Source organism: Carassius auratus, chromosome 17 (assembly GCF_003368295.1).
Source record: "Carassius auratus strain Wakin chromosome 17, ASM336829v1, whole genome shotgun sequence".
NCBI classification, from domain to species: Eukaryota; Metazoa; Chordata; class Actinopteri; order Cypriniformes; family Cyprinidae; genus Carassius; species Carassius auratus.
This window is the reverse complement of record NC_039259.1, coordinates 14,186,441-14,200,144: the sequence shown is the minus strand read 5'-3', so window position 1 is coordinate 14,200,144 and position 13,704 is coordinate 14,186,441. Positions and strand designations below refer to the sequence as shown.

General features: G+C 40.4%; 1 protein-coding gene across 1 annotated transcript; it reads left to right on the top strand.

The window, feature by feature from the left end:
• The first annotated feature begins 11,662 nt into the window (after positions 1–11,662).
• On the top strand, positions 11,663–13,153 carry LOC113117913 (lipocalin). The gene is made up of 6 exons (XM_026286818.1): positions 11,663–11,824; positions 11,960–12,102; positions 12,201–12,280; positions 12,369–12,482; positions 12,577–12,678; positions 13,045–13,153. The coding sequence occupies exons 1-6, from the start codon at positions 11,729–11,731 to the stop codon at positions 13,062–13,064; spliced, it is 555 nt and encodes a 184-aa protein (XP_026142603.1). The 5' UTR covers positions 11,663–11,728; the 3' UTR covers positions 13,065–13,153.
• The last annotated feature ends 551 nt before the right edge of the window (positions 13,154–13,704 follow it).

The window sequence follows — 13,704 nt, the reverse complement described above, 5'->3', positions numbered from 1 at the left end:
CTGCTGGAGACTGAACGCTGTGAGGGGTGGAAAGGATATCTGGTTGCACAGCGTTCCCTGAGCACTCCCTGGGGGGGCCTGCAGCTGGGCAGAAGCCTTTCTGGCACCCATAAGGCCAGGGTTGACTGATGCATTTGTAATCGATATCTCTGTGTAGACCTGGCATGGCTTTCCTAAAATATATGAGGTTGGTTTCAAATGAATATGAAACTTTAACTTCAGTCTGTCAGGGGGGCCGTATATTATAGTGATTGATTTGTTGTAATATGGATAATTTTCAGCCCTTTTGTAAATTGAGATACAGTACACTTACCGAGATTTAGTTTTACGTACCATCAACAGAATAACCAAATGATAATACATTAGTAGTCATGTATGTGTTTTCAGTGATTTTAGTACATTGAAGAGAAGAGGTTTTGTTGATAACAAATAATAAATGTGTTTTTTTTCTGTTTTTTTATTTATTTTTTTTTTTTTTTAGAAATCAAGCAATCGCATGCATGCAATTTTTATGAATAAAGTAATTTTACATTTTTAAAACAATATTGGCAGTTACATTAACTACTTTTTTTGCTCTGTCACTGAAAATAGTTAAAATTGTGTATCTTTCTAGCAACACAGTCATGACCTTCCTGGATTAACCTTTTTTCTTTTTCCTTTTTTTAATGAATCAATGACACATTTATAAAGAAATATTCCTAAATGAATCAGTAATTTTTAAGTTAAACGTTGAAGCATTTGAATTAATAACTTAACTCATTCATAAAGACCTTTACTCTTTCATTTTGGAAGAAACAGCATTTTGGGATCGGGTTAGTGACTCAATGAATCAACATTTTTTTGAATGAATTGTTTGAATTAATGATTCAATGACTCAATCTTAAAGATCTATACTTGTTAAGTTTTAGAACGAATCAACAATGTAACAATTCTGTTAAGTGAGTAATTTAATTTTTCATTCATATACACAGCTACTTCTGAATGAACCAGCATTTTTTGTACAAATTGGTTGAGTGGATGATTCAATGGCTCATTTATGAAGGCATTTACTTCTTTCATTCGTGAATAAATCAGCATTTTTGATAAATTTGTTCGAGTGACTGATTCAATAACTCACTCATAAAGAGAGGCACTTGCTGCCACCTGCTGACTTAACAATGTAACCTGCAAAAAGAGTCAGCTAAAAAAAATCCCCACAACTAATGCAAAGACTCCACACATAAACACAGACAAGTACAATGATACAAACAGTCATAAGTCCAAGTGCATTTAAACGGTATGTCAGCTCAGCCAATCAAATTTGAGGACTGGAACTAAAAATTATTTGATATATATGTTTTTTTTTATCAAATGGACTTCGTGCAGAAGATCTGTGCAAGGTTTTCATTTAAATGTTTAAATTTGTGATTTGGTACAATTATTTACAATCAATTTATTTCAATAAATATCTGTTTTTCAAGTTTTGAACATGTTTATAAATTACCATCTCAAATTTCATTTGTCTGATGAGGAGGCAATGCCATTTCAACAAGTGTGAAAGGTTTATGAACTTTTAAATTAAAGTAGTAATTTATGGTGCAATTGAAATGCAATTTGCATTTAAGGTCTAGTTTATGGCCACCGAGGCACGTCAAGGCCATTAAATCTCGATAATGAGATTTGCATTATAAAATGAGGAGGATCGAATTCATGATGGCTGTTCTAGGGAGAGATGTGAAATAAAGACCTTCACTCCCCTATGTCATTCCTGATCACATATTCAAGTTATTACAGGACCATTTCCGAAGTCAAAACTGTACAGAGTTAAGATTAAGGAGCCATTACACCAACAGCTACTATATCTCCACGTGTATCTCCATGTGGAATTACAAATATAAAAATATGACATGAATAATTTTGTTTAGTTTTGTCTCCTGCTGGCACTGGTTTTAATACTCATCTATTCTGCTTTCCATTTTGGTTTCCTTTATATGATTTCTGCATCTGCTTTATGAGAAGACTGCATGACGGGCTCATGTTCATGACCTGAACCCTGCCATTTCTGGCCAGAGTCATCAGTGTCCTTTCATTAATGTAATTTCGGTAATGAATTCTGGGGGTGATTTCACAGTCAGAGCCAATCTTAGGCAGATGGTTTTCATGTTCTTTCTCCTGCCTAGCTCTTTAAATCAATATTAAGCCTTTATTCCCCATGTCTCATACTTTTTCCCTCATTATTGGAATCCCATAGCGTGGATAGAATGAAATAGCCAACATAAACGTCTCTACCGTTAAATTATGTTCAGCATTTAAATATAAAAAAATGTTCAACCGAAAGCAAAATCAATTTATGCCATTGTTATTTCTGATGAATGTGTAGAATAAGTACCAAATGACATATGTATATTACATAGCGTTGCAAATGCTATTGCTCACTTAAGGATGTGTACAAACCCTAAACTCTGAAAGTATCAAGTTTTTAGGCCAACATTAATTACATGAAATCAATTAGACAATTAAACTCAATTAAAAATGTAATATATATATATATATATATATATATATATATATATATATATATATATATATATATATATATACATATATATATATATATATGTATATATATATATATATATATATACATATACATATACATATATATATATATATATATATATATATACATATACATATACATATATATATATATATATATATATATATATATATATATATATATATAATTTTTTCATATAATTTATGTTGGTTTCATATGGCAATGCCATTAAAAGGCAATTGTCATTAAAGATTACAAATTACATTTCTTTAAATATATCATGTTGTTTACCCATTAAATAAAAAATAATATTGTCTTACCACGAATACATATGAGTTTTACAAATACCACAAAATGTACATCTTGGAGTCCAGTATTCACTTTGTGGACAGTTTAGGCTTTATTAATATATGTTTACCATGGAAGACATGGAAGTAATTTTTTATGTGTTCTTGAATAAATTTATAAATTACTAATATAATAAACGAGTTAAATTTTTATTTTTTTTTATTCGCTTGCCTATTTGTTAGCTTATTGCTATACTAATATTACAGAAACAACATCCTAATATAACACCTCCTTTCTATTTATCCATAAACTCAACTATTGAGCTGACTATTACTCTAATGGTCCTAAACAGAAGAAACCCAGAGCCCTGAGGAGGAAAGGACAAGCTAACTATTAATTTATAAAGGGGATTGCTTGTGTCTTAGATAATTATTTTTAATGTCATTCATTACAGCATCACTGCGGGGGGAGAGCGATATCAGCATTCACGTTGCTTTGCTTGGACACAATACCATTACAACAATGTCTTTCAATTAACCTTTCGTCTATTCTGTAATCAGCTCTTTCTGCTGGCCAGGCAAGTGCTGGATTAGAGGAGAGTGACTCGGCATTAATGGACTTTGACATGGAGACAGAAAGATGGTAAGACTGAGACAGAGATTTGCAGGCTGAGATTCTCTTATCCCAGACTTGGCGCCATCACTAAACCTTATCCTCTATACCAAGCAATTACAGATATCTTGTAGAAGGAAAATTTAAAGAGGGCAAAGGAACCTTAAAAACTGTGGATACAGACACACCAGTGATGCCAATATATCTTCTAATATCTCTAATAACTCACTGATATGAAAAGCATATTAGAATATGAGAATCCCCCTTGTGAATAGAGCAATTGCTTACTTCCTCAGAAAATAGTGGATTGATGCAAACAATCCCATTTCATTTAAAATCATTTTGCGATAAAAGCCCAAAGGGTCCTTGGAGGAATATGAAAGGAAAGCAAGCGAATTCATGTTCTTTCAAATCAGACTAGAGCTTTATCTACTAAATCTGAGAATGGATATTATTTATTGGATGGTTATAAGAAGGGAGAATCGTGGGTAGCATTTATGCAGTGAGTGTCAGAATCAACATTTCACAGTATTTCTCAGTATTGTTGTCCAGGGATCCTGCCACCATTGCAAACTATCACAGTGAACAGATGTCCAAAATGTGTCCACAAATAATGTCACTGAATCCACATTCATGTTCTCTGGCAAACCTACGGATGTGCATTACTATGCATTTTCAATACTAGCTATCTTCATTAAGAATATACTTTGATATTTTCTGTTTTGTCACCAGCGTTCTTTAAAATGTCTTCTTTAAAATGTCTTCTTTAAAATATTGGCTAAAATATTTCCTTTTGTTTTGTACAGAAGAAAAACATGTTGTCTTAAATAGTTAAAATAAGAAAATAAATCTAGATAAACTAATAGAGCAACCCCCATTGGAAATTGTACGCCCAGTACCTTGGTCTGCGGGATTTGCATCGCGAGCTCCGCCTCCCAGAGCGGTTACATAAGGAGCAGCGCGAGCAACTTGCATTCAAGCTGTCGCTTCGGAGCCGAGCACATCGCTTGCTGCTTTCACCAGAGTGTTTCAAGAGGAATCAACTGGTGTTGGTGTGACGGCGCGATTCAGTGGTTCGTCTGGGTTTCCTCTGTCAGCTCCTGCATTCCCCTGAGCAATTCAGCACCTCTAAAAGAGCTTTTTTCTATTAAGCTAAAAGAGTAACAGCCTGAATTTGCATCTCTTTTTAAAGATGTCATTTTGCCCGTGTGTTTCTGGGTGCGGTCGATATATCGCTCCTCGTCATGGCCACGATGGCTGTGTCACATGTCTGGGTTTTCAGCAAGCTGAGACTGCGTTTGTGGATGGCTTATGTTCTCATTGCGGGGACATGAGCATCTTCCGGATGAGTTTGCAGGACTCTCTCAGGCTCCTGACATCTCATTCGGGGCTTGGGTGGAGGACCTTATGTCGATCGCCACATAACAAGCCGGCCTTGAGTCAAGGCTTACAGAGCTGCGGACCAGGCCGCTTCTGCCCTGCCCGCCATGGCCTTCTTTCAAGTCTACCAGGCCAAGCTGCTCAAGTAGCTGCACGGGGCCAGTGCTGACCCGGGGTTTTTTTTAGGAGGCGCGCACTGCTACCAACCTCAATCTCCTTGGGTCAGGTGATGTCCACCTTGGTGGTCCAGGAGTACCGCCTATGGCTGAACCTGGCAGACATGAGGGAGTCTGTTGGGGTCAGCTCCTCAACTCCCCGGTCTCCCAGGATGGCCTCTTCGGCGACCCAGTAGACGCCCCCAGTAGCTCTCTGCCGCCCAGAAGCAGTCTGAGGCCATCAGACACATCCTGCCCCGGCGGCTCACTGCTGCCTCCACCCCACCGCTGCCGAGGGGGCCCCCCTGCGGCCTCCTCCACTCACGCTCGGCCTCAGCAGCAACCTTCACCCCAGCCGCAATGAGGAGATGACCACAGAAGGGTGGCGCAGCTCGTCTCCGCTCCTAAGCCTGTCAAATGTCAGGCCAAGCGGCGTTCAAGCGACGGGCGACCCAGAGTTGGAGATGTCAGCTCATCAGGAGATGGTAGCAGGTCCACTCCTTCCCCCGGAGGAGGGCCGGGGGAGAATCCTTTGTTCTCACTTTCTTTCTATGCCCTGCGGCCAGTGTTTACCAAACCTTCACTGAAAGAGCTGTTTCCTCTACCTCCGGGTCCTAAAGAGGCCACGAACGACAGTTGGCGATGTGCTTCCTCGCCGCTCTTGTTCCCCTCTCCCCTTGCCAGTTTCCATGCAAAGCCGGCTCGAGAATGCTTCGCCTTCTCATGCCCTCTTTGTTACTTGGAGTCAGACGAGTGCCCGCCCTTCACCCCCGCTAAGGGATGTTAGCCCTTATTCCCTTGACCCCGCTGGATCGGTTCCTAGGAGCCTGGCTAGAGCTTCCTAGGCCATCCCTTTGGCTCATCCGGATGATCAGGCTCGGCTACGCGATTCAGTTTGCCCGGCGTCCCCCAGGTTTCGAGGTGTTCGCGCGACGATGGTGGGCAAAGATGCTCCTGTCATGTGCACGGAGGACACGACCCTGCTGACAAAGGGCGAGATAGAGCCGGTCCCTCCAGCCGACATTAAGTCCGGCTTTTACAGCCCCTACTTCATAGTACACAAGTAAACAGGTGGGTTACAGCCAATCCTGGACTTGCATGGACTTGCGTGCCTTGAACCTAGCTCTTCACAGACTTACGTTCAAGATACTAATGCCCAAGCACATTTTTGAATGCATTCGTCCGTTGGATTGGTTTGCAGCAATCGACCTGAAGGACTCGTACTATCATGTCTCCATTCTTCCTCGACAGACCGTTTCTTCGGTTTGCTTTCAAGGGGCAGAGGTTTGCTTCGGTTTGCTTTCGAGGGGATGAATTGCCTGAGACAATTCGAGGGCAAGAGACCGGTTCCACTGAAACTGTTTCAGAGGCTCCTGGGGCATATGGCATCCACGGCGGCAGTCATACCACTTGGGTTACTCCATATGAGGCCACTTCAGCACTGGATTTCATGACCGAGTCTCGAGACGGGCATGGCAACTGGGCACGCTCCGAGTGACAATCACTCCAGCCTGCCTCCGAACCTTCACCCCGTGGTTGGACCCCTCATTTCTACTAGCTGGCGTTCCACTATGAACCTGTGTCCAGACGTGTTGTAGTGTCAACAGATGCCTCTGCCAAGGGCTGGGGTGCCATGTGCAATGGGCATGCAGCTTCAGGCTCCTGGATGGGAGCCCGACTTCAGTGGCATGTCAATTGCCTCGAGTTGCTTGCAGTACAGCTTGCTCTACACCGCTTCAGGGCCCTGCTGAAGGACAAGCACGTTCTGGTCCGTATGGACAACACTGCAACCGTAGCATACATCAACCGTCAGGGCGGTCTACACTCCTGCCATATGTTGCAAATCGCTCGCCATCTCCTCTTGTGGAGTCAGAAGCATCTGAAGTCGCTGCGTGCCATTTACATCACGGTTAGGCTCAATCGTGCAGCCAACGAGCTCTCACAGCAGCAGTCTCGATCCGGGGGAATGGAGACTCCACCCCCAGTCGGTTCAGCTGATTTGGGAGACCTTCAGAGACGCTCAGGTAGGCCTGTTTGCCTCTCCAAAAAATTCACACTGCCAGTTGTTTTACTCCCTGACCGAGGGCACCCTTGGCATGGACGCTTTGGCACACAGCTAGCTGCTGGGCCTGCACAGGTAAGCGTTTCCCCCAGTGGGCCTTCTTCCACATACGTTGTGTGGGTTCTGGATGGGTCACGGAAGGTTTAGGTACCTTGCCACCTCAGGTGGTAGCTACCATCACTTCAGCTAGAGCCGTGTCCACTAGACACCCCTATGCTTTGAAGTGGAACCTCTTCGTCACTTGGTGTTCTTCACAGCGTGAGGACCCCTGGAAATGCCCGATCGGGTCAGTGCATTCCTTTCTTCAGGAAGGGTTTGGAACGAAGGCTGTCTCCTTCCACCCTCAAGGTTTCGGCTCACCATGACCCTGTTGAAGGTAAGTCTCTTGGGAAGCACGATCTGATAATCAGGTTCCTGAGAGGAGCAAGGAGGCTCAATCCACCTCACCCTCAGCAGTTCCCTCTTGAGACCTCAAAGTGGTTATATTGGCACTGCATAGGGCTCCCTTCAAACCCTTGCTCTCAGTAGAGCTAATGTTTCAATCTTTGAAAACTGCGCTCCTGATGGCTTTGGCTTTGGTGAAGAGGGTTGGGGACCTGCAGGCATTTTCGGTTGACGAAGCGTGCCTGGAATTCGGGCCAGTCAACTGTCACGTTATCTTGAGGCCCCGGCCTGGGTATGTGCCCAAAGTTCCCACCACTCCTTTAAAGGATCAGGTGGTGAGCTTGCAAGTGCTGCCCCTGGAGGAGGCAGACCCAGCCCTGGTGCTGTTCTGTCCAGTACGTGCGCTCCACATGTAGACAGAACTGAGTGCCTTAGGATTCAGAGCAGCTCTTTGTCTGTTACGGAGGCCAGCAAAAGGGAAAGGCTGTCTCCAAGCAGAGGTTATCCCACTGGATAGTGGATGCTATTGTGCTGGCTTAACAGGCTCAAGACCTGACATGCCCCCTAGGGGTAAGAGCTCACTGAACTAGGAGTGTAGCTTCCTCTTGGGCACTGGCGCATGGTGCCTCGCTAACAGACATCTTTAGAGCTGTGGGCTAGGCGACACCTAACACATTTATGAGATTCGTGAGATTTTATAATCTCTGTGTAGAGGACCTGCTCGGTGTCAATCCGCTTGCTGCGCCATTCCACTCCACGGACTGGATGCATGTGCTATTCTTCTCAGATGAGTTCCTCAGTTCAGAACCCTGGGTCCCTCCAGCACTGTTGATGTCCAGCACTTGCGTACATGCCATATGGTCAGCCTTGTGTGGGACTAGGTGCCTCCATGTGCTGTGATTCCCCTTTCTGGGCAATCCCACATATGTATGTCCACAGTAAGTCTCTTTGTAGCATGTGTCTTTCCCTTGGCAAGCCCCTTGCCAGTTCTGTCATTGAAACTTCCATCCTGCTGGCTGGGTACCTCAGAGTTCATGTGTATCACCATCTTGGTTGATACCCGCCTTTGTAAGTCCTCCTACGAGTAGGCAGCCTGCTAGCATACGTCCTGCTGGAATGTGCTACCTAGTGTATTCTGTGTAAGCTATAGGCCCTCACTCGTGCTGGCCGCACGACAGGGTGCTATCACTAACACGGGTCACTGGAAGACAGCCATGTGGCATTTTGTAAGGGACCCCATTCGTCAGTCTCTTTCTGATTTAACGTAGAACGTGACCGACTGAAAGGGAACATCTCGGTTATGTATGTAACCCTCATTCCCTGAAGGAGGGAACGGAGACGTTACGTCCCCTTGCCACATCACTGTTCCGCTGAACGGCCGGGTTACTGGCTCGGCTCCTCAGCAAAGACTTTAATGCGAGTTGCTCGCACTGCTCCTTATATACCCACTCTGCAAGTCGGAGCTTGTGATGCAAACTTCGCAGACCAAGGTGGTCGACGTACCATTGGCTTGTTTTGTAACCACTCAAAGGTGATTGGGCTCTCAGGCGAGATCCCATTCATCAGTCTCTTTCTGACGTAACGTCTCCATTCCCTCCTTCAGGGAACAAGGGTTACATACGTTTGCGTGGTTCCTGTTTCCTGTATTTCTTCTTGCTTCTCTTTGCTTGTATCTAGGTGTGTCTTGTCTTGTTTAATTTAAATATAGCCATTGTGTTTCCTCTGTTGTTTTGGGTTTTGTTTGTGTTTTTGTCTTTTATTTTTAGTTTAGGCCTGCTTGTCATGTGCTTCTCTTGATCCTCATGTTTCTCATTGGTTATTGTCCTGTCATGTGGTTCTCTGTTCTGATTATTTTTATTTATTTATTTACTTTGTGGTCGAAATGGGCCAGGGAGGCCAAAGTGAAAACCTCAGAAACTAGTACAGTTTTGGTCCTCCACAATTTGCACTGTGTACATAGCAGGGCTTACTGGGCCCTGGGAGGATGCTGCTGAGGAGGCTTACAAACAAAAGAAACTTACCTATGCTGAGCTGGCAGCTAGCATAGAATAACGTGCTGGAAAGCAAAGGTTTGCTCAGTTAAAGTTGGCTGTCTACGGTTCATAGGAAGATCTGCAATCAAGATGCTTAAGGAATTATGAATTCAAGGCCAAGTCCAACAGCAAGCTGTCAAGGTGCTCTCCAGTGCTACTGCAACATGTGAGGAGGAAAAGTTGTTGGTGTTTAACTGCCTTTAGTGTTCTTATCCACTGGAAACTGCAGTGAAATGTATAGGTATGTTTTAGCAGCTTTGCAAAAATGTAGCCAGTGTCATGCATTTCAGAAGATCCTGGGTTGGAGTAGAGAGAAAGTGAGGAGAGAGGATATCTTCTGTTTCTATACCCAACCGCAATGACTAAATAGATGCCCTTCCCACAGAGAGATGAAGTCATAGATTTTCAGAAGTTTGCTGGTGTCCTTTTCCTAATCTGATCAGCATGACTCCAGGTCATGATGCCTCAGACAGCTGGAATCAAATTATTGTCAGTTCCTATCACACTACTGCCCCTCAACTCACTTCCTGTCACTCACACACACAGATGCCCTCTGTCTGTCTAACGAATGTACACACAAGAACCAAGAGAGTTGCAATCCAAGTACTGCACTTTCAATGCTTGTGCCCTCAGGTGTCATTGTTTTCCTGTGCACTATTATTCCACCAAATAAAAAATACACTTTGTATAATTTAAAAACCATTATGCCTATAGAGACCCCATAAACCACAAATGCAAGTGTGTGTGTGTGTGTGTTTAATGCTATAAAATATATTCATACTTTTAAAAATATTTTTTAAAGAAATATATACAACAAAGTACCAAAAAATTATTGGTAGAAAATATATTTATGTTAGAAAAATACATGTTTTGAAAAATATTTTAGCATGTTTAGCATATATATATATATATATATATATATGAAAATAGATTTTAGTTTGTTTGTTTGTTTGCCAAATGGGTGGTCTGGGGTCTTGGATATTTTTTATTTTATTTTTTTTCAATATAAACTTGCCTTAATGCAGAGTCTAAAATATCACAGCATTTTCAACAGTAAAGTATCATAGTCACCCTTATAATCATTTATGTTTCCTGTACATACTGTAGCCTACACAGCCACCACATGATGAAAAAACAGAAGTTGGACATTTCACTGGACTGAACATATATACTCTACAAAAATAATTTGGAAAAGTAGCATTGTTGCTATTTAAGGCTATTCGCCTAGGGAATTAAATTGTCTAGAAACGTCCCTGGAATCAAGCAAATCAACAAACCAACAAATACTGACAAAAGTCTGTTAACCCCTGGCAAATTGTCACCACCCTCACTGGCAAGTTGTTCTAACCCATCTTGTTCAATTCTAACCCATCTTGTTATAACGTGCACAACCTTAACTGAAATTTGAAATGCAAAGAAGAAACAATACACTTTTATATAATCTCTGTTTGTTGTCTCCCGGATAAGCCTGACTCACCATCATCTCATCTTACCCCGTAATTGTGAGCATAGAAAGTAGAAAGCATTATTTTGATCAGCATTAGCATGCAAAAAAAATATATTTTATAGTTATAGTACAGTATTATATAGTTTAAAAATAAAATGTTATAGTTATTTTGTAATTTCAGGATTTTTGTGTGTTTTAAAAAATTAAATTTCTTAATTCAATCATGAACAATAGACATATTAGCTTTTAACAGCATTTTAACTGTAGTAACTTAAGTAGGACTATTACTAACATAAATATAGAAAGTGATGTATCCCTCTCATTTTGATATCTGGTTACTTCCTTGGTTATAAGCTTTTAAAGTGTTGATTTTCCTCAATCCATGCTACATATCACAGGGGAGAAAATGGGGTAAACATTGCCAATCCAACATTCTAAAATGTGTTTTTGCAGTACAGGTATGTTTTTTTTTTTTTTTTTTTTTGGCCATTTTATAAACTGTTTTATTTATGCCACAGCACTGTCTTATGGAAATGATGCTTAATTCTGACATCATTTTCAATAGTCATGTTTGCACTCATTCAAAGGACAAATTGAGACATCAATCTGGGGGTCAAAGCAAAGCATTTAACACTGCCCTTGAACTACCTCAAACTACTGGAAAAATCCACATCTATGCTGTGTGTTGTGTAACTTTACATGGTGCTGGGAGGGACTCAAGTTTGGTCTGTGGGGTCACTTTACACTATAAAACAGGGTTTTGCTAATCATCACTAAATTTTGCTTTCTGAGCTGCAAACAGAAAGACAACCCTACACATCTACAGCCATGACAACTGTTGTATTGAAAACGTGGTGCATTCTGCTCTGTGCGGTATTCATCTCTGCTCAAGTCATGCCCATGCCTGACTTCGACCTGGAAAAGGTGAAAAAAAAAATTAAAATACAATTATAATGTACTGTACAATAATATAAATTATTTCGATATTGTCAGGGAGTTTTGTGAAATTCATCATGATAAGTTTGGCTAATATAGACATGTTCTATTTATATTTTCAAGATGAGAGGAAAGTGGTATGTTAGTGGCTTTGCTACAAATGCAAAAAAGTTTGTCACAGATCTCAAGGCTGGCATGAAGATGGCAACTGCCGTAATGGTGCCTACTGAAGACGGAGACCTTGACCTCAGTTACAGTCATCTAAAGTAAGCTAGCTTTGTTGTAGTGTTAAAAAAGAAGAGTCTTGATGAATGTTCTCATAATTACAAAAAAAATAGTATTAATTGTTTAAATTGTTTCTTAGGAGTGATGGTTCCTGCTTCAGGATGCATCATCTTGCCAAGAAAACAGAGATCCCTGGACGCTTTGTCTTCAACAATGAGCGTAAGTCTTTTGGTTTTTGTGCTCAGATTGCTTTTTTTTACCATCCATACTTCTGTTTCTTTATCCTCAATGTGTCTGATTCTATCAGTTTGGGCAAATTCCAATGATATGCGTGTGGTTGATGCCAAATTTGATGAGTATGCTATTGTTCACACCATCAAGACCAGGGGAAAGGAATCTGAGTTTCTCAACAAACTCCACAGTAAGAGCTTCCTTTGTCTACATTACACATTATAGCTAAAATTGATTTATGAAACAATGCTAAACAGATGTGTCTGAATGTGTCACGGTCACAGCTCGTTCCAGAAAAGTAGCTGAGGACTTGAAGGGGAAGTTTAGGGAGTTCTCCCGTGAAACCGGGATCCTTGAGGAAAACATTGCCATATTGCCAATGAACGGTATATTTATCGATCCTCGTGCCCTTACGAAAGGAAAATATATTTACCAATATATTTCTTAAAATATATTGTGATATATCGTAATATATTATTTTCCCTTTTTATTTTCTAATATTTTATATATTTGAATACATTTAAATAATATATTGATGATACATATATTATATAATATATTGCAAAATATACAAATGATTGCCGCTTTCAATATATTGCAATGTATTGGAAAAAATAAATATATATAAGAATATATGCCTAATATATTACATGATATTTTTCAATATACTGCAATATATTTTTGTTTCATAAGGGTGGTCACTGATAAAATAACTAAAAAATGTTTACTAACTTCTAACTACTGTTTTACAGGAGAATGCACAGAAGCTTAAGTATCTCCTAAATCAAAGAAAATCTAAAACAACTTCAACTGGTCCGACCCTTTAAACTGAAAATAAAGACATGAATTGTTGGCCTCCTATCTGCTTGTTTGTGATCTCTTTTACTTGTATGAATGGAAACTCTTAGATTTAATGCTCTAGATAAATAAATACATGATAAATATAAGATTGGGAGAAGGTTATGAGAATGAAGTGAACACCACCACAGATAACAATCAAGGTATATTTCAAAATCTTGTTTGACTGCTGAGGATTTTTATTTTTATGTGCTAGGACTGGTTTTTACAATATGAACTTCAATAATGTTGTCAAAACATTATGGATTTTGTTAAAAATATATAATGGTTGATAAAAGGCACAACCTTCATGATATATCTGAGATACATTTTTAAACATTCGCGGAACACCTTAAAACCAAATTTAACACTCTTAGTGTTTTAAATACATTTACATTATGTGATAATAAATGAATTTCATATAATGCTTCTCCAAATGAAATCTCAAGCAGAACCATTCGAGAGGAGAATGCAAAGTGTGGGGTTTTTTGTCCGAATTTTGTGTTGTGTTATGTAACAAGGTTAATACAGTATGTCACACCTGTAATTAATGTTTTAATGACCATTGCTTTTTT

Excerpts from the sequence above, each read along its gene's own strand:
- LOC113117913 (XM_026286818.1), top strand. The coding sequence starts at position 11,729 with ATGACAACTGTTGTATTGAAAACGTGGTGCATTCTGCTCTGTGCGGTA. Across the intron at positions 11,825-11,959 it reads CTGACTTCGACCTGGAAAAG|ATGAGAGGAAAGTGGTATGT; the intron begins GTGAAAAAAAAA and ends TATATTTTCAAG. Across the intron at positions 12,483-12,576 it reads GTTTCTCAACAAACTCCACA|CTCGTTCCAGAAAAGTAGCT; the intron begins GTAAGAGCTTCC and ends TCACGGTCACAG.